Genomic DNA, 24,222 nt, shown 5'->3' with positions numbered 1-24,222 from the left:
GCAAGAGAACAAAAGGGTTGATTGAGAAGAGAGAGAGAGAGAGAGAGGAGGGAAGGCTGACTTCTTAGCCCAGAAGGAAGTAGGTAGGAAGGGGGATGGGAGAGGAATTGAACCTGGTGGCTGGCTGTCTCCTGGGGTTAGACAGGAAGAGGGTTTAGCCTGAGTTACAGGGCATGCATTTAAGTAACTCAGACCAAATCCCCAGAAAAGTGACTGAAGAGCTTCACACATATCTGTACTCAACTGTTTGTTTAGAGACAATGAAGAGAGGGACATTTAACTTACTTCAGATTTTCTTTAAAATGAGGCTCATTGACTGGCCTACAGGCCTAAAAGGTGTCCCTTTGTTTATCAGACCTTAACAAAATATACCGGAAAATGAGTAACCATCCAATTTCCCTGCATATGACACTCCCCGAAGACATCTTCACATCTGGTATAAAAATAAAACGTCAGTCAGCATTTCTTAGCTCAGGCTGCCTGAGACCCCTAAAATGATTATACCAGCATTTCTGTGGGAGAGACAAGGGAATTGGTATTTAGAAAATCTTCCCTTATATGAAAGCAAGGCTAAGAGCTACTTCCCAAGTGGATTCCCTATGGAAAAACAGATGCGGAAATGAGACAATCACGCAGTATATAACAACACTGTGAATCTCTTGAGTGCGTTTAAACTGTGTATAGATAGATGTATTATAGTCGGGGCAGTATAATAAAAATTCCTACCAAACCCTAATGATAATCTTTTGTATATCTCTAATTAGTTAAAAAGCAGTGCATAATTAATTTCCATTTGGCATCTCCTCTCCCTAGGAAGCCTACCAATATGGTGCTCTCTGGAAGTTTCTATGTGAATTGATTCTCCTTTTCCCTGGATAATGCATTCATTCGTTTGGCAGGCTCTGAGTACCTCCCATGTGTAAGGCACAGTGCCAGAAGCCAGACAGATGATTGTCCCACACTCAAGGGGTTTCCGTGCTAATAGCAAAGGCAGTCACACAAACAGGACTCCATCTGTCCATGCTCTGGCCGTTATGAGGTGAAAATGCAATAGCCTTGGCCACTCGCTGTGTACGAGTTGGCGGAAGAGGTAGGCAAGGATGCTCCTTAGATTTCTACCTAGGAGCCTGTGTGTGAGGTGGTTTCATCCCTCCAGTGGGGGAAGACAAATCTAGTGGTCACATGTTTCACACTCATACCAAGCAGCTTCTTTTAGATTATTCTTTTATCTCTCTCTCTCTCTCTCTCTCTCTCTCTCTCTCTCTCTCTCTCTCTCCCGCCCTCCATCTTGTGTGTTCTGGTTTTGTTTTCTTGTCTATTTTCCCATTAGACCCTCAGTCAGAGTGCTGAGAACATTTTCAATTTCCCAACTGGAGTCAGTAAGAAGCAATTGGATTTGATTTGCAATTTTAGTGTAATTGATCCCAAGCTTTCCTGGTTTGAAAATGCCAGAGAGAAAAATTATGTAAATAAGCCAACATGTATTAAAATTACCCGCAGGAATGATCACTGTTGAGGGGGATTAGTCTCCAGATTCTAGAGTACTTCCCAGGCACAACACGGTGTGCTATCTGCCCATCACCTTGGAGCCCCAGTGGACTCCTAAACCCCATCCTTGACTGCTTTGCCATGCAAGGAGTTTTTCCGGAAGATTTGACTTTGTCTCCTTCATAGACTAGCAAGTGTGTGGAACTGAAAGTGAAGCAGAACTCCTCAGGAGGTTGCTCCTCTCTGCTTGCTGTCCTCCTGAGAGTTTTTGATCCCTGTATAGAATCGGGTGTCCCTTGTGGGTCACTGCTTGCCTCCCTGGCCAGAGCACGTCTTAGCATCTCTTGCCTGGTAATTCTGCTTCAGTCCCTCTGTTCCCCCAGTGAGCTATTCCTCTTGAAAGTCCGTACTTGGCATTACCTGGAGCTACACTGTAGTTTTCTCCTCACCGTAAGGTACTGTGATGGAGTATCAAAGGGGGAACTACTTCAGTAAGCCATTAGGTGACCATTGCGTCCTAAATGATTGTTTTTATTACTCCAAAGATAAGCTTGTACTGCTATTTAACATCTAGCTAAGAGCTCATACACATTGAAATAATTTTCAGACTCCAGGGAGCTTAAAAAATATCCTCTTTTCCTGTCTTCTAACAAGCTGTTTTTGCATGTGTGCACTGAAATCAAGGACACAGCATAAATGCACAGCCCCTCTGTGGCGGACACAGAACTAAATGGAGTCTTTAATTCACTGGTGACTCCCTGTCCCCCTCACTGTGACGCTGCCTTGAATCTAGCACTGGTTACTTCCTGTGAAGTTTTCATTCTTATCTTGGACTGTGGATTTGAAAGAAACTCCTCTGAGAGTCAGTGTGGGCTGAGGGAAGTTTCTAAAAAATGTTTGAGAGATCAGGAGTGTTGGAAGAATATGGATGTTTTTTCCTTAGTCATCAGGGAAATGCAGATCAAAACCACTCCGAGATACCATCTTACACTAGTCAGAATAGCTAAGATCAAAAACATCAATAATAGCTTATGCTGGAGAGGATGTGGAGTAAGTTTCCATTGCTGGTGGAAATGCAAACTTGTACAACCACTCTGGAAATCAGTATGGCGGTTTCTCAGAAAATTGGGAATCAACCTACCTCAGGACGCAACAATATCACGCTTGGGCATATACCCAAAGGTTGCTCAATCATATTACAATCATAGAATCATACATGTTCAACTATGTTCATAGCAGTATTATTTGTAATAGCCAGAATCTGGAAACAACCTAGATGTCCCTCAACCAAAGAATGGATAAAGAAAATGTGGTACATTTACACAATGGAGTACTACTCAGTGGTAAAAAAACAATGACATCTTGAAATTTGCATCCAAATTGATGGAACTAAAAAAAAACATTGTGAGTGAGGTAATCCAGACCCAGAAAGATGAAAATGGTATGGACGCACTTATAAGTGGACACTAGCTGTAGAGCAAAGGATGAGTGTATAGTCCATGACTCTAGAGAAGCTGAGAAACATAAGAGAAACAGATAATGGTACAAACAAAAGATCCTCGTCAACACTTGAGGCGGGTGGGAGAGCTGATCCTGAGATCATAAGAACCAGAGAGTTTTCCCTGATTCCCAGGGAACCAACCCTGAGAACAAGAAAGTGGGAGACCGGGCCCCACCCCTTGCTCATCGCTGCAAGGGGTGAACTAGCCAGGCCAGTGCTGGAGAGCGCCCCCTGGTGGTGAAGACAGGGGAGAGCTGGGGGGCTGACCAGCCCTCCAATTATCCAGGCATAGAACCAATATCCACTCCGTTTGTGATCTGCTGGAACACGTGGTGGGAGGAGATTGATCCTGTGGACCCAGGGCTGCAGGATCTCCATGACACAGGGCAGCAAGTTTATCCACGAAGAGTCCCACAGAGGGCCCAATGTCAGTGGTGTAGCAGAGACCATGGGCCTCGAACCTAACCAATGATTCTTTGTGATGAACACCTGCATGTAAAAATGTAAAGCGGTATCCGAGCGACTCACTGTATCACATTGCAGCTTCCATAATGAGATTCCCCCTCCTTTCCTCACCCCCCTTTTTCTCTCAAATTTTATTTTGTTTTATTTGGGGGGCGGGGAGTGGATGGGGAATGGATGGGATCGGGAGGCATGATGGGAAAGACACAAAAATAAAGAAAAAATATTTCCGCCTGTCTTTTTAAACCATGGAGTTGGCTTTACTCCCATCCATGCCCGTAAGTTTTATCTTGTACTCATTGATGCTAAGCATTGATGTTGCCCTTGACTTCCTTAACTAGAGTCCTTGCAAAAATTCCCCAGTAGCTGGGTCAGGCAATGGATTCAAGTGCCAACACATCACCATCTGTACAGAAAGCATCTTTCCAGAAAGAGCCCAGCCAGATGTAAACTAGCCTTTGGAACCCACTTTAGCTTAAGATGAACAAGCTCAGGAGCACCAAGAGAAAACAGCAAATCAATCCAAAATTAATAACACCCTATAGGGAGTACATGTGGGGCTTTTGTTCGTCTCCCTTTTAGCTGTGCCCACACAGCAACGTATAAGCACATGCAAGATATATTAAGCAGCTCTGTAAAATGTTGACAGTTTTGAATCAAATGCCAGCTCTCTTGCTGTGCTATCCTTTCAGGTTTTCTGTTTGCCTGGACATTTTCTTAATAAAAAAGTTGGCAGGAGCAAACCCTGCTGCCAGGCTGGGAATTATATGATCTTTTCCATCCTTTCCCATCATGATAGCCAGACACTAAAGTTCAAATTTTGGCTCTGATATTTATTAGCTGTGTCCTCTGGGTCTTAGATTTTCTCATGTATAAAGATGAAAGCTTTGGAGGAGTTCTAAAATTCTGTGTATCTTAAGGTCACCAGAGAAATTGATTTGAAATCTCCGGGCAACCCATTCACATTGTGAACGACCCTCTGTGACAGTACATTTTTGCTTCCAATCTGTATCTCTCAAACACTAATTTAAGAGCTTCCTTCTTCTTGACCCAAAAGGGTAAGAAGGAAGACTTCTTCAAATGCTTGGAAATCATTCTTCCCTCCCTATTGCCCGCTTCATTCCCATGTCTGTCTGTTGCCCTCAGCCATTCACACCAATGTGTGGCATCACAATGCCGTGCGCTAGCCTCAGGGGTCTTTCCACTGTCCACAGTCAGCTACGCTTTACTTTTCTCTGTATCGCTTTCAAAGTGTGTGTCAGCCCTAAGCCTTACTAATCCCAGTTAATTCACGTTGACTGCTCTGCACTGCCCATTGTAAGTTCTCCAGTTATTAGTCCATATTTGTGTATGATTCCAGACATGCTAATTTATTCTTTTTCATAGCATGGTAATGCAGACTTACCCTAAAAAACAAAACAAAACAAAAAACCGTATTTACCCTAAAAAACAAAACAAAAAAACCGTATTTACCCTAAAAAACAAAACAAAAAACCTGTGTTTACCTGTATAAGAGCGACACCAGATCCATGGGCGCTAAGGCTGCCGTGAACCCTTCTATGCACACGATGCACACTCCTGTGCATTTTCATTCTAGAGAGAAGGAAGGACAGGGCATCCGAGAGATTGAAGCAACCAAGAGAGACGAACTTAGCTAATGCCAGTGTCTCATCTAGCTGCATCCTGTTTACTGCGGGACTTGAGAGATAAAGACGTCTGGGAGCATGTTGACTGCATACTGCTTAGGGGTGTCAGGACATGTTGGGATAGTGTGACTGGAGGCAGACACTCACGTCCCGTCCTGCCCTTGAGTTTCCTGATGCACAGATGTCCAGCATAATTCCTTATTGGGCCATTCTTTCTGACGCAGGTGCTCTTATGTTCACGCCCATGGGTGGTTGTGTGACTGAAGTGGGGTGTATGGAACATGGGGTACAAGGTGGCTAGTGCATACCAGCTGGTCATTGGATATCATCCTTGATCCTATCTTCTAAGGCCAGCTAAATGGAATTCATCCAGCATAAAGGTCTATCTTGTGTCTGTATAGTCACGGTATTTTGAGGTGGCTCTGCTCTAATCTGGTGATTGACACACAGAAAGAAAATGCTCTACGTACGATGTTTCAAAACTAGCCTGGAGGTCCAAAGAAGAAAACCTCTTGATGGTTTTGTATTAGGTGGAAATAAGAAGGATGTGTATCGGCTGTCCAAGGCTTCTAGTGTGGAACACAAAAGCTCTTCTAATGATTCTTGAAAAACCTGTGGCTCTTTTCTTGGATACTAAATGCTTCATCTGAGTTTCTTTAAGAAACTTATTCTGGTTTTTAATGATGGCAAGTGAGTTGAGAGAATCCACAGATTGGGAGACATGAGTGTGTCCGTTCAGTGAGTGTGGAGGTGCAAAGGACAGAGAATCCACAGACTGGGAGACGTGAGTGTGTCTGTTCAGTGAGTGAGGAAGGGCAAAGGAAAGGCATGGCCTCTGTGACCTAGCCTTTATTTCATCCGTATAATCCCAAGCTACTGTAAGAAATCAAATTACTCAAAGTATATTCTCTGAGCCTCACAGAGACTTAACCTTGTCCTGTCCCAGAGATTGATGTAACTGGTGACCGTGGATCTAGACAAGACCCATTAGCCCAAAAGATGCAGCAAGTCGTCCCCGGTGTCAGTCCCTGAGAAAAAATTTGAGGGATAAGCATGGCAGACAGAAAATCCAGTCTCTACTGTTCACAGCCTATGAGGGATGCCTTGACGTTATCCACTAGGAAGAGAACTTTGCTGCCTCCAGGCCAAGTTTCCCGTTTACGGATATTTATTTACATGGCTCGTGCCAGTGACTTGTTTGTTTGATATCCAATACTGTATTCAAAAAAAAAGAAAAATTATTCACCAGACAGTTGGTAAGTGTGGCAAAAAAAAAAAAAAAAAAAAAAGCCTGAGTGAGACTACTGCAGTTGGGGATCAAGGTGATTATAACAGGAGAGAAAATTAAATCCAGCCCTGAAAGCAGCAAGGACAAGGGAGGGTTTGTACACAGCAGCATGCTGAGGGCATGGTGAGAAAGGATTGCAAAGAACTTGGTGAGGGGTCTAGAGATGGAGCGAGGGAGAAGATTCTCAGTAAACGGTTTTTCAGGATTCTTCATAAAAACTGGGCTTGGAGTCAGAGTTCGCAGGCTAGAGTGAGACAGAGAGGAGTCTCAGGGTGGGTTTTCTGGTGAATAGATTGTGAATTCCCACATGGGAAAGTCTCCTGAGGAAAGTGGAAGTTGCTCAAGGCTTAAGATGTGATGAGTCAGTTCCACTAAAAGGAGAATGTCCTATACAGGTAGGAGAAGGGGAAATGGCCTCCACTCCGTGCATTGCTCGGCCTCCCCTTTCGGTTACTATTTCTTTCCTGAGTTTCCCTCTGAGTCTCAGGCATACTGGACCCAGGGGCATGATCTCTGCTCCAATTGGGCAATGAACTGTTCTCACAGTTTCATTGAAAGTATCTGCAAATGGACTTCATCGTGCTATCTAAGATAACAGTTTGCTAATGTATGGGATCTTTTTCTGGATTGACTGCACTTCGAAGGTTATTATTCACTACTGGCCTCAGCCAAGCAAAGGCTGGTAGTGTTCTTCAGTGTTCTGAAAGCCATCAATGCCCTGTCTTTCTGTGCTCACAGTTGCTGGGAGGAGTGAGTCTAGCTCCTTTGAAGAGTCACCGTGATCACAAATTTTCAACTACCTCATTCTCTTTAAATTGCAAATCTAGTCTGTAAGAAGCAGTCTTAGTCACGATCCTCAGTCCCTCTGCACGTCTCCAGCCTGGAGATTTCTGAGGTCAGCAGTTACTTACAGGATGCATATATTGTCTCAGGGTATAGAGAATTAAACAGGATTAAACAGGGGTAAGTGTGATAAATGACTCCTGAATGCGAAAGAGGAGACAGAAAGGTCTAGTGCTCTCTCCTGGGAAGGTGCTGTGTGAACAGAACTAGGAAAAATCATTCCTATGGTTTGATTAACAGAAAGGAAACAGGCAGCAACTCATCAAGTTGAGCATTCAAGGATTAAAGTAGAAAAGAAAATTTGAGATCGGATTTTCCAGAGGCAGAACATCAACAGTTTTCTTCTTTGGACACTAAACTATTGGTTTTCTAAAGTAGGGTCTATTTCTGAGTGTTTTCCAGTTATCATTCTCTATGATTTTGTTAAGTATACGCACCGGATTCCTTCTATGGCCAAATTCCAAGCCGAAAAGTGCGCTTCCTCTTTCTGTGAGAATTTAAGATGTATGTGGATTTATATAATTACACAATGCATTCCCAAATTCCATTTGGCTATTCAGAGTGTGGAATATTTGGGATCAGTTTTGAAGATAAATGTTGCTGATGCTTTACAACATCTCCTGCCATGTAATGGCAGCAATAAATAATAACTGCTGGCTCTAATTGCTTAGAGAATTGTCAAGAGATAATCTGTGGTGTAATTAAATGAAAGAAACCGATGTTGTCTTTAACCACTCCTAGAACAATTCCCCAGAGAGGCATCAAAGCTTCCATGGGAAAAGCTATGTGATGGGACAACAATAAACTGACCCCACACTTAAAATAAAAAATCACTGACCTCTCCTTTATTTTTATTGTTTGGTTTCTGTTGTTGATAAATGAGTTGTTTTGCCCTATGTCTATTATTTTATGTTAGAATTATGGTATCAAAGTTTCTCTCTCTGTCAGACAGTTAGGTAAGGTGAAACGGCAAGACTGTGTTCTGAGGAACAGAAAGTAGTATCACAAGAACTCCCGACTCACTGGCTTATGAGACAGCGTGGAGAATCCGTATGGTAGAAGATGAATAGGAAAAGAAAACTGAACCCTTCAAGACATCTGCTGACCTCCTCCATGCATGCAGCCCTCTCCCACACAATAAAATAAACCGACAAACAAATACGTGTGTATCTAAAAAATCAAACTGTTATCCTTACTCTTCATAACCTGCTTGGCTCAGTTGGATGTAGTGGGTACTTACAGTTCCTTTTTATGATAAAGCTAAGATTTCTGTATCTCTACCTTAATGTAAATAGGCAGATCCTCTATGTCTATGACTGCCAATTAGTTCTCAGTCACAGCACTCTGGGTTCTACCCATTTACTGTTTTTCCAATTAAAAAGAGCTTCCATTTTCAGAGAGATGAAGGTTACAGGAACGTTTTTCTCCGGGCTATGGAAGCACAAACCTTCAGGTTTCAGGGGATAACTAAGCCATGGGTAACAGTTGTTATCTGTGGAACGTTTAGCAGTAGAGATGATCTAACTCTTCCCATCAGACTTGCGTTCTGGCATCTTCACTATGACACAGTGTGCTCAGAGACCAGCATCTCTCTGAGTGTGAGCGCAGTAAAGGTCACGCCCGCCTTGACTCCTTCAGCTTTTAAGATCCAGATGAGGTGTCTTGAAGAAGATGCCGTCACTGAAGAGTGGCAGCAGCCAGAATACAGCAACTTACGCTCAAATTTCATTTGCATAAATGAAGATTGTGTAGTTAGTTCCATGACGTAAATAATGCACCACGGCTTCTCCTTGTTGTCTCTCATGCATTTAAGTGATTGCTGCTGATTCTATGGCTTGTGATTAAGAAGACCAGATTATTTATTTATTTATTTATTTATTTATTTATTTATTTATTTATTTATTTATTTTGGACAGGGTTTCTTTTGTAGACCTGGCTGTTCTGGAACTCGCTCTGTACACCAGGCTGGCCTCAAACTCACAGAGATTTGTCTGCCTCGGTCTCCTGACTGCTGGGATGAAAGGAGTGTGACATCACTCCTTTCTCGTCAGTAAAATTAGTTTTATTTATGTGTACACACCATGTGTGTACAAGTGCCTGCGGAGGCCAAACAGAGGCTTTTGTATCTCTAGGAAGCATAGTTCCAGGAAGTTGTAAGCCACCTGTTACGGGTGCTGGGAACTGAACCTGGGTCCTCAGAAATATGTCAGTGCCTCTAACTTCCAGCCCCAAAGCTGTAAGTTTTAAGGGGAGAAATGATAAACTAATTGTGTAAACTGCAATCAGATGACAGAGTTTCTAAGTTCAGTTTCTCCTTATCCTTATGGTGGAAGTTACTCACAGGATGGAAGGCTTAGATTTTTCAGTTACAGAGCTAATTTAGAACTTGGGTTTCCCTTGCTTTTGAGATCTTGTGATTCTTATAGAATGTATTGATCTCTTTACAAAGGACAAAGTTTTGGAGGTTTTGTTTTTAGTAGTCATTTTTTTCCTGAATGAATTAAAATGTGAGATACAGCATACTCTTGTCTCACTCCTGGTATGTCTTCCATGACACTATAAGTCATCTTTCTAGTGTGCAGTATTTTCAGAACTGGTTACTTTGAGAAGCTATTTTCTGATTCCTACTGACTGCAGAGTATCACCAAGAGGGAAGATGCTCAACATGTCGAATCGTTCAAAGCTCTGTGGTACCAACAGAGAGATGTTTTCCCCACTTGCTTTCACACACAAGGTTCTTAACATGAAAGTGATGTTACGGTTCTGAGTCAGACCCACTCAGAAAAAAAGAATATCCATTGCAAGGGGTGACTGTCACATTGCCATAAACGCAGCACAAGATCTATAAATGTTTTCTGAATTCCACCAGTGCCCACATGAGGGGGAGATGGTGATGCCTGTGCCCCTGACCTGCTGGGTATGATGCTAGCTGCGTGTCTAATGCTCAGCACAGTTTTGTAGACTATTAGTGCATAAGGAACAACCTAAAGGTGGCATGTGTGAGAGAGAGCTGGGAGGGAGGATGAGCGAGGAGGACGAGCGAGCTGGGAAATTACTCAGTCACTGTACAGGAAGGCTGGGGAACTTGGGGAACGGCCATGTGCTTTTGGATAAGAAATGTAGGAAAGTCTTGGTTTGAGAAACTCTAGTTGGAGACAGAGAGGCCAGAACAGAAGAACTAAAAACAGTGCTTATTTAAGCTATATTAAATGCTCATTTGCATTCTTGACAATCTTCCTAATTCTTACTTTTCTGATTCTCCTCAGCCAAGGAAGTTATCAAAATAGACAAGCATGAAATTAATTTCCCATCCTTGTTCAGTAATGGATAGAATGCTCACTTCCGTTGAAGTAGTCTTTATTTTTTATCTATTTCATCTATTTTTGGTCAATAAATGCTTTTTTTTAAAACCTACTGAGCTTATTTAGTGTTGGTCATAAGAACATACGTTTAGAGATATGGATTGGGTAACCCGTCATGGGGTTTGTGGGCAGGGAAGACTGATTCTCCTCTCAATAGCCATTGATTGCCTGTAGCTCTTCATTTAGGGTGTGGCACCCTATGTTCAATTATTATCTGCATTGACATGTTTTTATTATTTTTAAAAGTTCATACACACTATATATATATATATATATATATATATATATATATATTAACTCATGTTCATTCTCAGAACCTCCCCCTTAACTCCTCCCACATACACCACTATCTCTCCACCTTCCAACTTCATGCCTTTGTTAGATTCAATGGCCTATCAACTGCAATTAATGTTGTTTGTATTTTTCTGCATGTGGGGCCAGGCACACACTTAAAAAAACCTGATTCTCCTCCAGAAACCATCAGATAGCCATAGGGAGCTCACGAACCCTGCCCACTCCATTCTACACCGTTGGCCAGCTTGCTCATGTGCAGGTTCCGTACAGGACCCGCAGGGCTGTGAGCTGATGGGTGAAATGGTCCTGCCATAGCCACAAGATGCTGTTTTGCTCTGGATCTCCACGACCCCTGGCCTGTATAACTTTTTCACCTTCTTTTCATCTATGGTCCTTGACCTTTGGGGAGGGGTGTGATGTAGATGTTTCATTTCTGATGAAGCATCCCACGGTTACTTACTCCTTGCCCTTCAACCGGTTAGGACTTCTTATGTTAACTTCTATCCACTGCACAAAGAAACTGATCTGATGAGATCTGAGAGCTGCAGTAATCCTGGCTTAGGACACCCTTTAAGTCACAGCAAACCTCATTATCTAGGTTTTCTCCAGTCATGGCTCTCTGTAGTAGTCTGTGTCTGCTACAAAAAGAAAGCTTTTTTTTTTTTTTTTTTTCCTGAGGGATGAGGGGATGAGAGCTACAGGATCGTTGTATTCATGACCTCACAGCAGCTAAGGTTGCCTGCATAACACCTGCCCAAGATCAGGCCAGGCAGCATTTTTTAATAGAATGAGATGGGTTACATCTGTGAGTATAAGGTTAAGTGTTTAAAATCCATCTAGGAATGTTGTTGGTTTAGGAAAACAGTAGTAAGTTCTCCTCTAGGTCTGTGACCCCTCCAGCCATAGATAGTTGTCTAGGCTTACAGTACCTGCTATAAATTACCTCACATCGAATGGGTCTTAAGTCCAGTTAGACATCTTCTGGCTTCCCTAAGGATAATAGTTCCACTACTATGTGATTAGGGATATCTTGACAAGCTGGTCATTGTTGGAGTTTACTGGTTTTACAGAGGGATAGAAGTATCAATTGCTTTCCCCTCTTAACAACTTGCACAGAACCTTCCAATACCATGGGAGCTAGCCTTCATGGAGGAGGCTTCTAGATCAATTACAGTTTGAGTCCTCCAAGTTCTGTGTTTAGATTATGCAGTATCTTCAGCAACATAGCCTCTCTCCAACCCCTGGGAAGCAACAAGGATTAACAATGGCCTAATGTTGTTGCGGGAATCTCTTCGACACCTTCCCCAACATTGACCAACAATTCAAGAGCTTCCTATGCCTAGGACTAGGAGTTTTGATAGGTATATTTTTTTTTTGCATAAACTTGTAAAATGTTTCCCTATGGACTTTTCAAATATCCTTAATGTCATTTACCACCCCATCCTCTCATTGGGACAACACTCCCTCCTCTACAATGAGAGCCCCTCCCATTTTCCTTTCCATTTTCATAATACCTGTATTGCCTCTTCTGTCTGCACTGTTTTAAAATCAGGGCCCTGCTATCAGGTTTGATTGTATTGTCTTCAGAACAGTGGTTCGACTGTGGCAAGGATTGCTGTCATACTGACAGTAGATAAAACACTAACCTGCCTCTTTTCTACAGCGCTACATTCTGTGGCTTGGTGTTGTGTTCTATAAGATATTACATAGTATTCAAGACATTATCCCACCTGAGACTATGGTTTTGAAGGCCAGATTTCTCACACTGTGATTAATCATATCAAGGAGCAACTTATTCTGGTATTGCAAGAAACCTTACCCTTATGCTAACACAAATTCCAAAGTTTTCTATACTTATAAAACAGTATGAAACTAAAAGAAATGATAAGTATTTGTAAAGTTTTCTGTATTTCCTTGGTATGCCCCTCTCTCACTTCTCTTCCTTTCTTTATTCTTTTGAGAAGACAATCCTATCTGATTGTGGGCAGAATCTAGAATCCTGTTCTCTTTTCTTGTTTAGGAATGTTTGAGTTTCTAGCTAAACTTTAGGAGAGTAAAGTTAAATTAAAATTGTGTTCATGTTAGCCATGCTCTAGGCAAGTCACACTGTTTTTGTTAACAATCTTCTTAACACTAATATTTTTAGAACTCAAACATTGTTACTTTCCATTGCCACGTTGAAGAGTAAGGATTAATAGGCCTAGGACGCCAATAACACATAGAGCAATGACGCTGCCAGATCACATAGGAATTGTTAGAACCTACCAAGGAGACTGTCACCCAAATTCTAGACCATTTTTCAAAGATTCTTGGGCCTTAAAGAGGAAGGAGCAGGTTCACTTGAACTCAATACACCTGAGTTTTGCCTACTTCCCTGCTGCCACTAAAGCAGGGTGACAAGGAATGGTAGCCCCAGACCACATGCAGCACAGATGCTTTCCCCATTCAAAAATACCTATTGCATTCTTCTCCTTGCAAAGTCATTTACAGAAAAAGAAGCTTCCACCTGGAGAAACGAGAAGCTGCCCCTTGCTGAGTATCCTTCTCTGTGGGTGTCTGCATACGTGGGAAGTGGTAGAGGCCCCTCCCTAGGGTACAGTCCAATTTGCCATCATCTCAAATAGGGCTCTTGTTTGCCTGGGGGCCAAATGAGAAGGGCTCCACTAAGTATGCCTTCCCCTGGTTGTCTGAGGCCTCACTGTCAGTTAAGATAGTGGTTAGCTTGACGGCAGTCTTAAATGGAATGGTGAAAAACAGAAGAGTGCACACATAAATATTTCTCAATCTATGAGTAAGACATAGGTACCTGGATGAGAACCATGCTTGACATGGTTTATTGTGACCTTGAAAATTCTTAAGGAAAATCTTCATATGTATATATTTATTTATATATATTAATATATATACATAAAGTCACATTGTTTAGTAATTATCAGAATCTACATGAGAGCTTTAATTCCAAATATTAATGGCTTCTTGCTGCAAAAGAAAAATTCCTGCAGGGATATACACTGTGGCTGTGGAACTGAACGAGAAGTTCTCTCCCATTGCTCCTGAGAACAAGGATTATTTGCAATCCACCATGCCTGTGCATGGTCATCTGCTTACACATGATCTTCTTTTCTTATAGGGGTCAAGCCTTGGACTGAAGTCTTAGAATCTCTCACCCAAAGTCAAGACAAATGAGTTAGTTATTGAAAGCTAGACCTCTTCTAGCTGGAAACCGCTATTTTACACTGCTTTGTTTCTCACCTGTAGTGATTGTAAGCCTAAAGTGGCAGCGTGAAACAACGATAAAACTATCAACACAACATGAGAACCTTAAGATGAGCTGTATTCATAGTCCCTAGGCGGCCTCGGTACGATGATGAAGGACCATTAAGAACCTGCTGCTAAGGCCTAGTTAATTAAAATCCTTATGGGTAAATTTCAAAGCGTTCCCTTTTTAGGATAATTCCTTACATTTCAACTGCAATTTCCAGCTCACATAGCGCTTTCGTGTGAGGTTAAAAATGTCACACTGAATCCTGACGACACAAAAGCTATGCAAATTATGAGAAGGATAGATGACATGTAAGCACCAATTTTCATCTGTTATTTCATTCCGAAACACATACTAGAATAGTCTGATCTAATTGTGATTGCAGGTGAGAGATAATCTCTTTGATCTGGGTTATTAGAGTTAAACAACCCATGCCTACACCAGTTCACCTGGCAAAGACACTCGGAAAATGGATTTGTTCTTAGAACCACCATTTGCCTTAAGTTGAATTGTTAGTGGCCATTTTGGTTTGTCGAGAAACCTTATTAGAGCATGAAGGCTCATGGTGACGGGCGGCAAGCACCAGAAAGCTTGTTTAGTTAAAGGTCATTGTTTTGGTAACAAGTTTAGATTTAGAAATTATGTTGAGGGAACCACAGAGAGTTGCTCTGTGTGCCGTGTGCAACTGGCTTGTTGGGATTAATGCCTTAGTCTGCAGTGTTGTCCCAAGTAAGGAGCCAAATTAAGCCTTGCTATTCGCTGTTCCACACGTCATTCAGATGGCGTCAGTTCTGACCAATGTCTCTCTGTCTCAGGACTCACTCAAGAAGCCGGGCTACATTTAGCGGTCATGTTACATCAGCGTCCTTTTGACTGTGACAGTTGCTCAGAGTATAGTTGGGTTTTGACATACTTCACAGTTGCAAGAAAGAGTGATCGTGTGTTTCACAGACTGTCCTTCGGGTGAAATGTGTTTGGTGCTCTCCTTTTTACTGGTCTGGCAGTATGATGTTGGGGAGGACAGTTCTAGAAATAAATCACCATTTTTATCATAGCAAGAGCAAAACCCTCTGTGATTTCTCTCTGGTGATACCGACCTTGGTCCCCTGGCTCAAGCTGTGGCCCCAGAGTTCTCCGCTGTGCGGGGACTCTTCTCCTTACTCTGCTCTTTAGAAAGGGGTCTCCATGCTCGGTCAGTATTTATGGAGAGGACAGTTATGCTCCAAATCCTCCAGGGTACATTATCTACATAAATTATTTAGTATGGTGGCTTCTTTAGATTCCAAACAGCTAAGAGTCTTTCACAAGTAAAGTGTATTACAAAAGGAATGAGGAAAGGAAAATTTTTAGGAGGAAGCCAAGAATTCAGGGAACGGAGAGTATAGTTCCAGCTAAGAGAAGCAGCAGCAAGGCCACTCCCCAGTTCCAGTGCAGCCTCCTCACACCTGCTCATCTGCATGTCCCTGCCCACCATGTCATCTATAAAAGCGAAGCTTGTAAACATTTGGAAGGGAAACCCAGTCCACAATCCTTTTCCTTTACTCCTGGGATCCTCTCACGTATGCAACATCGTTCTTCCTGCTGGTGCCTGCTTTAAATTCTGGTCTTTGCTACAAATGGACACGAGTGAATATACCACAAAGGAGATATAACTCTTATTTAAGAAGCAGAGTTGGGTAGAGAAGAGTTAATTTATTAAATAGCTCCATAATTACCAGTTCCTATCTTCAACCATCGACTAAAGTGCTCTCTCGATGCTCCCTGAGAATGTACTCTGGCTGGAATGGTGGTTCACACCTATCTTCCCAACCCATGGGAGACCAGAGTAAGGTTGGGAATCTGAGGCTCTTCTGGGATTTATAGCAGAACTCAGTCTCATTAAATCAATCAAGCCAACAACTAAACAAGAAAACCTACTGTGAACATGTTGGTCCCTTTCCTTTCCTGTTCTCCTTAACCTTGCTGTTGTCCTGGCTTTCAAAACCACCCTCTTGCCTTGGACATTTATTGATGCATAGCAAACTATGCCAACACCCAGTAGTTTAGAAACAATTGTTTATTCCCGTTCCTCTACCCGTGGGGAGTTTATCTAGGCAAGGTTGAGACCTGACAGGCAGCAGAGTTTCAGGATCCTGCGGGTCTGATCCTCAATCCATCATTTTAGCTGTCGTACGTATGGTTTGACTGGCACATTAGTAAAAGGGAAAGAGAACAAAATGACATGTCAGGTCCTTGAAGAACAAGGCTAAAAACTGGCAATTTTTTGTCTGTCTACATGCCATTATTCAAGGCAAATCACACAGATAAGGAACTATGGCCTCAGGGAGTAGGTAGGTCATGAGAATTCGGGGTCAGTATTACAGAAATACAGATTTTCCTTCTTGTGACCCTTTTCTTCTTTTTATTAAGTCACCCTCTCTTAATCTTTCCACCTTTCGTCGTTTCTTTAATTCTCCACCTCCCACCTTTTGTGCTGTATATAGAGTTTCTGTAGGACTCAGATTCTCAGCTGTACTTGTATTTCTTGCTTTTCTCTTGTTAAGAAAGCTTATCCAAGCTCAGATTCACTGGTCTCCAGTGACCATTTCCAGCTTGCCACTCGATACGTTTATACCACCATCTGAAATCACCTAAACACATAGTTTTTGTTCCACGTTCTCCTTAAATCAATATTTCTTCATAAGACAAAGGTATATAACTGACTTAAGAAAGCTGTCTGGCGACAACGTAGACTGAAATCTAAGCCACATGCAAAATAAACTTCAGTTAAACTTACCCAAGTTTCTAAGACTACAGTATCTCTAAAATAGGCTGCTTTTAAAAAGAAAACAATAATGCCAAGAGCACCAAGAGCTACCATTTCCACCTAGAGGGCACACAGGTCCATGAGCATCAGGTTTGCACAGTTGAAAGGGATGATGTGGGGAGCTCTGAGCGCTTACCCGACCCCATATGCCAGGTCTTATCTAAGTGGGTTGAAGGAATATTTTAGCTTGGCATCAGAGAGAAAAGAACTTTCATGAAGAGCAGAAATGGAGTGGGCTGCTTATATTTTAATTTTTATTTAGATATCTCTTCAGTTCTGATGTATTTCATTCTTTATGATTGGAATTACCTATCCAAAGCCTGTTCACTTAAGGTTTATCACAAACCGCCGTCCCTTCATACACTCTTTCTAGACGGAGCAAGTGGTACCGACCCCTCTCACCTCTTGCAGCTCATTCCCAGCCCCACCAGCTATCATCTTTGGAAGTAGAGGCAGAGTTCACTAGCAAAACTTCAAGCACGAAAGAGAACACTGAGCTTGTAACAGGTGGAGTACGTTACTGGCCTACTAATCAGTCACAGGTGCTCAGACTCTATTCTGTAGGCATTACAGTTAGGGTTCAACCCACACTGATCATCTTAGGAATAGGACCTTTGACAGTGACTTCCCATGACCAAGCTCCTGGTTTTAATGAAGGCCTGAAGGAAGTCATAGAATTATTCTTGACATCCAGGCTTCTAGTTTATCAAAGACACCGATTATAAAAATAGTTTTCAGGTTACCTCATTTGCAAGTGCCTATATGATCATTTCATCATGTCTGAAACCTATGTAAATGAAACTTGGGAGTGATTTGGACCTGTGATGTGGGCTTATACACAGCCCTGGAGAACTATCACCCTAGTTTGAATTCGTCTGCCCGTTGTCATAGCTACTGATGTACTCAAAGTGATTTCCCTTCTGTATCACAACCTGTAGTCCTTAAATGAAAATCAGTTGTTCTTCCTGCTTTATTTTTTGCTACCCATGAATCAAAATTGAAACCATAGCCACAATAGCATGGCCTTTTTAATACTCTCTTCAGGGTTCTAGCATAAAAAAGAAATAAGAGATATTGAGTTTGAATAAGCTCCTGGGATTGAGGTTTCTCTCCATTTGTTCATCAATGATCTATTGAGAGCGTAGGTGCTGAAGATACTGCCAGGCTTGTAATGCAGCCACTGCCCATGGTTATCAGAGTGTGGGGGGCAGGGATGTGTTTCTGCAAGGTGTGGACAAAGACACAGGAAAAGCAGAGCACAGAGAGCCGTGGGATGCAGAAGAAGGACGTTTCATGAAATCTAAGATGCTGTTGTGATGCATCCATTCTTGCCACCTCCAAGCATTGTTTCTGGATGTTCAGCAAATTATTTTCATTCGTTCTGTGTATTAGAACCTCAACTGCATGCAGGGGTGGTGGGGCTGCGGGGCAAGGACGGCAGAGTCACGACACAATGTGCCATCTGTCAGTTCTCTAGACTCACACGTGCTCTCCTTTCTGTTCTGGTCACAGGAACTCCTTCACAGATATCCTTCGCGCCATCCTGCTGTCTTTGGAAGTCCTTATTGAAGATCCTGAACTTCAGATCAACGGTTTCATTTTAATTATAGACTGGAGTAATTTTTCCTTCAAACAAGCCTCCAAATTGACGCCTTCTATCCTTAAGCTGGCTATTGAAGGGTTGCAGGTACGTTCAACAAGATGCAATGCTCCATGTGTTTGACTGTACTTTGCCTGATTACCGCAACGCTAGTGTTATCTGTCCTTTGGAGTGAATAAAATTCATCCGTGAGTGTTCCACATTTTCACCTCAGCCCGAGCTTAAATGTTTGTTTTCTTTTTCTTAGCCTTCATTTTCATTAATCACATTAAATTACTGTTGCTCCACGCCCAAATTCTCTTCCAGAACAATGACTAGAGCCTAGAAACGTTTGCTTAAATCCATGGAGGTCACAAGACGATAACTAGGAAGCATCCACTTTGTGATCTTATCCCACAGAGATGGCGTTGGGGCTTCCCTGGGTCTCCAGAAGCATCTTTGAGCCTAGAAATGCACCCCGTGGACCTTGACTTCCCAGAGGGCTCTGTACTGCAGTGTTGGTATTAAAGTAGATTGTGTCCCTGTGAACAAAGGAAGTCCATGAAGCTCCGCAGGCAGTTTACATGACCTGTTGTCAGAGTGTGTCCTTTGAGGCAGATATTTTTGTGTTTAGAGCAATTTTCGGGGACCTTTGGCATCCCCTCATCTCCTGAAACAGTGAGCCTTTTAAGGGTTAGTGTTTCTTAAAAAAGTGGCAAACTCAGAAATGATGCTTAGCCTTCTTAGATAGCACATGATCAAATGCAGAATTAAAGGCATGTTTTGAGGCAGTCAAAAATCAGCATAGATAAAACTCACATCCCTTCTTAATTTGATAGAAAGATTTACTCAAAGCAGTGACTAGTTCCCTGATGTGTAGCTGCCCAGAAACATACAGACCTAATGTGTAGCTGCACAGCAACATACAGACCTAATGTGTAAGTACACAGCAACATACAGACCTAATGTGTAAGTATACAACAACATACAGATCTAATGTGTAGCTACACAACAACATACAGACCTAATGTGTAGCTGCCCAGCAACTTACAGACTGTAGAGACTTTCCTCATGATTGTCAGAATTTAGGGGTTCCACCACCCCAAGAAACTGATGGTTCCATTTCTTCATCTGTGACATGTTCTTATTTAGCATCCAAATATAGCCCTCACAGTCCTCTGAGGAACATACGCTTATTGAATGGATTTTATGTCATCAAAATGGTCTCCTGTTCCCCAGAGGAGTAGAGCTGACATTTCAGAGGAGCTGCGGTCCACACAGGGTCCCAGGAATGCTGAACTGTCCGTGTATGGTGGGCACAGCTTAGCTACCTTTGCATGGACAGACTGCACGCAGCGTCCCTGCTCCTCTTAAAGCAACAGACTGACCTTCTTCACCATCAGTTGCATTGCCTCTAGCAACTTCCCCACCTCCTTCTCTCAGCCCTGAATAGAGCTTCTCTCTCTAACCTTTTGTTAAAGGAGATTTTAAGCTTCATTGTAAGCTTCAAGATTTAGCTTGCATTCATAATTAGGCTGGTCACTACTTCTAGGAATATCTGTACAAGTTTCTATTTTTCTCTTAAAAAGATGGTTTTTAAATATGTGAGTTACTGCGATTTAACTTTTATTCATTTTATGGTGTTTTTCCTGGGAAAAAAATGCCCTTTAGTCAGCCCCGTGTTCCAATTTCTCTATCTGAAAAATGTGTGGATTGCACCGCAGGCCCCCTGCTAGCCTTACTAGGCTGGTGCTCATTTTCCTGAGTTAGTGCGTGTGAGTGAACCATACATGAAGCTGAGCTATTGTCCCAGGAAATACCCGAGGAACCTTGGTGGCTCGGGATGGGCCCCATGTAGACCTTCACTTTACACGCATCGGGGTCCAAGATGAATTCCACAGCATCTCTCAGCTCTGGTTAAGGGGTAACCTCTCCTGGGATGAGGAAAGATGTGAGATTGGAGTCAGAGGGGGAATGGTGTGTGTTCACCTGATCTCCAGAGCCTCATGTAATGGGGCAAGAAAAGCCGCTCTGACTATGAGAAGGTATCAGACCATTCTGGATTCAAACTGTTTAAATTCAGGCACAGCTCTGTCCACTTGGCACAGGGGTCCTGAGAAAGTGATAGATCCTGCATGAAGCAGAAAGAACATGGCCCCAAGGAATCTGGGTTAAGGTACAGCTCCTCCATCTAAGACAGTGGTTCTCAACCTTCCTAATGCCACCACCCTTTAATACAGTTCTCATGCTGTGGTGACCCCCTCAAACATAAAGTTATTTCTGTTGCTATTTTATAACTGTAATCTTGTTTGTAATGTAAATTTGTGTGCTTTCCAATGGTCTTAGATGACCTCTAGAAAGGGTCATTTGACATCACCCACAGATTGAGATCCATTGATCAAGGATATGGATGGTGCAATAGTGTGCTTTTAATAAGCATGATATCTTGGGCATGAAGAAGTTACTGAGGCGACCACAGGAAATTCTGTTTTTCCCTACAGTAAGTAAGCATTCTATCTAGAAACTCGTCACTTTTCACACCAGGCTATCCTCTCTGACTTTGGATTGTTTGGAGACTGTTACCACTATCTCTTTCTTGGGACCTTTCTTCATCATGGTGCTTCTCCACATCTCTAGCTGACCACAAACCCTTCTGATACCTTGAAAAGGCTGTAACTAGGAGCAAACAGAACTCACTCACTTTTGGTCACCATTGCCACACAGCAACTGTTCTATATAGGTCTCTGATTGTTACCTATACTGGCTCATGAGAAATCACACAATAGTACCAGCTGACTACAGCAGAGGCAAGAGAAGCTACCCAGGGGCATCATCAACAGAAGAGAAGTCATGTCCTGCCTTCTGTCCATGCACCTTGAGAGAGGCTGGAAGAGATCCAGGTATCTGCTGGCCCCTCAGGAGCCTGCAAGGAAAAGGCAGCCTGTGTTCCAACATACACAGCTTATACAGTCTGTCCTCTTGCCTTGGGTCAGTTTGAGAAATGGCCATCATGGCCATCTCAGGGGAACATCTGTGGTATTTTCCCATCTGGTTTGGGATTTCAGCTATTTGCAGGATGGATCTAGGACATCCTGCTGCTCAAGCCCTGGAGAATTTGGGACCCTGGGGTGTGGTGCCACTTTGACATATGTAGGCAATGAATAAAGAGATTCCAATACGAAGAACAAACATTCTAGGGATTGAACTCAGGTCCTTGTGCTTGAAGGCAGTTACTTTATCAAAATGAGGTATTGTCCCAGGTCTTTTCCCTTCTGTCTTAATGATAGCTTTTTAAGTCTTAACCCAAGTGGTCAAAAGTTTGGAGCAATGCTCAGAACCTTGGACAACTCAAATCAGCCATCTCCTTACAGCCTATATTGTTAGAGTTATTCAATCCTGCCCCAACCTCTGTGCACCCCTTACTATTTTTCATATCCTATTTCAAAACATATTTGATTGCTTGCTCTGGGGAATCTAAAGTGCCATATTCAGTTAAAGAATAAGCTACTTGAAAATTCATCGCATCTTGGGCAACATGACGGTTCTTGAGTGTAAATGAACAGACCATGCTATGCTTGCAAATTGGGACAGCCATTCTGTACATTACAATCAGCAGTAGGCTGTCCCCAGTTCATGGTCCATATCCTAGGTATCCTCCAAATAGCCTAGGTATTCTGACTCCTGTATCCTCCAAATGTGGTCAGATACTCTAACAACTGGATTTACAGAAGATGCTGAAGTTAATCTGGCTTCAGGGGCTATTATTTCTAGGGCCTTCTTCGTCAAGGTCTAGTCCTGATGCAGATGCACCGTCTGATTCATTCTTCTGATCCAGAAGCTCCATGCCAGCGTCTTCCATGTGGTTTGTAAGATACTTAGGCTTGAGAATCGCCAGTCTAACACATGGTGTATAACATGATACTCACGTGCTAGGCAAGATATCCCGCACTCCTGTACCCTCTACCAGACTTCCTCGTATCTTAGTTCTAGAACCCAGACTGAGAGTTGACCTTCATAAATATTCTAGGTGCTGATGTTGCTGGTTTGCCCACACTTTGGTGTGGGTAAGAGCCATAGTCTACTATCTGGGCTTTGATCTTGTCTCTGCACTTGACCTCAGATGAGTCCTCCTCTCTCTGGGTTCCAGTTCTCCATCGCACAGTGTAGTATCATAGCAATATCTATCTCACAAGTGTGTAGCAGAAATTAACTGAAAAGTAATTGTATATACCAGTGCTTCATGGAAGTCCAAGTGGCATTCAAATGGTGAAGAGCAGCCCTTATCTGCAGATTCATTGGCTTTAACGCACTTGTATAAATGAAATCTGCATTGGTACCTTATCCATAAGCCTGGATTTCTGAACACTGGACCTGCTCAACCTCATCCTTATTCATCAACAAGGAAGTTCCTTATCCAATCTGTGTTACCATAACTCAGGCCCAGATGACATTAGCTGTCCGCTCAGAGGTGCCTTTGCCTCTATTCTTGTAGTGTGATCTTTTCAATTATCACCCAGCAGTGGGAGAGGGAGTCCAGTCACAATGTCTTGGCATCAGTAATGGACTCAACTGAAATTCGCCTTCTCCCTGCATGATGCTTGCAGCAGCAGTGTCTGCAACATCTTTGACTGTGTGTACTAAAGCGTGTTGAGAACAAATTGAAAAAGAAATGTTTGCATTTTGGATGAAGAACCTTATGAATTTGTGTCTCCTAAAGTTTGCATGTATGCTCAAAGAATATCCACCCTGAGCAAACAGGGCTTCACCTTCTCCCAGCACAAAGCCGTAACTCTGAATTTGGAGCAGCACAATCTGTTATTATGGAAATGCCAGAGGAATAAAACATCTCTTTGAAAACTCTCTCTTGTTAAGTGTCAATTAAACTTGGGAAGGTAATCAGAGCTAATGACACCCCGGTGATCCTGATGCAGATAGTATAGCCCATTGGAGATGGTTCCAGTTAAATAGGTCTATCTCTGGCATACTGGCTCCAGTTAAATAGGTCTATCTCTGGCATACTGGCTCCAGTTAAATAAGTCTATCTCTGGCATACTGGCTCCAGTTAAATAGGTCTATCTCTGGCATACTGGCTCCAGTTAAATAGGTCTATCTCTGGCATACTTCTGATAGATTGTCTTTCGGACTCCTGTGTTTTATAAACATAGCCAGTCTTCCAATTCAATTCAATCCGTGAAGAGACAATCTCTCAACTTTTATTTCTAGTTAGCCACAAAGGTAAAGAGACACAGCCTCTGATGCCGGGAAGGCCATGCTTCAAAGGCAGACCTATAAACGGATTATTAAAAACGACATTCAGAAAGGAAGAAAAATGCTGAGCAACTGGAATCCCAGGTGAAGAAAACAATACAGCTCCGAGGAGTCAGAGATGGTTTCCTGGGCAACGCCACCATCTCAGCTCATTCTTAGCAGACAAGTGTGGAATAGGTGAGTGAAGACAGAAGGGAAGGAACTTCAGGCAATGAGGAGACTATAGTCAAAGAGTATAGTACACAGAGGCCAGGTATCTCAGCAGAGGAAAACATTGGACTTAATTTCAAACCCTGCAGCTCACGAGCACCAGGAAAGACTTCAGTGCATTTGTAGCAATCTGAAAAATTTGATGACCTTAAAACGCATTACTGAAGCAAGATGGCAGACTTCTGTTTCCCACTGTGATCACTTAAAGTTTGT

The 24,222-nt window shown here is 42.6% G+C and overlaps 1 protein-coding gene across 2 annotated transcripts in view; it reads left to right on the top strand.

Annotated features, from left to right (window-relative positions):
* Window positions 1-24,222, top strand: part of Clvs1 (clavesin 1) — a 121,861-nt gene that overhangs the window by 44,577 nt on the left and 53,062 nt on the right. For both annotated transcript variants that reach the window (XM_057790325.1, XM_057790326.1), the window contains exon 3: window positions 18,465-18,639. In XM_057790325.1, coding sequence (XP_057646308.1) covers window positions 18,465-18,639 — 175 coding nt within the window. The remainder of the gene's footprint in view (window positions 1-18,464; window positions 18,640-24,222) is intronic.

This window comes from Chionomys nivalis, chromosome 16 (assembly GCF_950005125.1).
Source record: "Chionomys nivalis chromosome 16, mChiNiv1.1, whole genome shotgun sequence".
In the NCBI taxonomy this organism is placed as follows: Eukaryota; Metazoa; Chordata; class Mammalia; order Rodentia; family Cricetidae; genus Chionomys; species Chionomys nivalis.
This window is presented reverse-complemented; position numbering and strand designations above follow the sequence as displayed.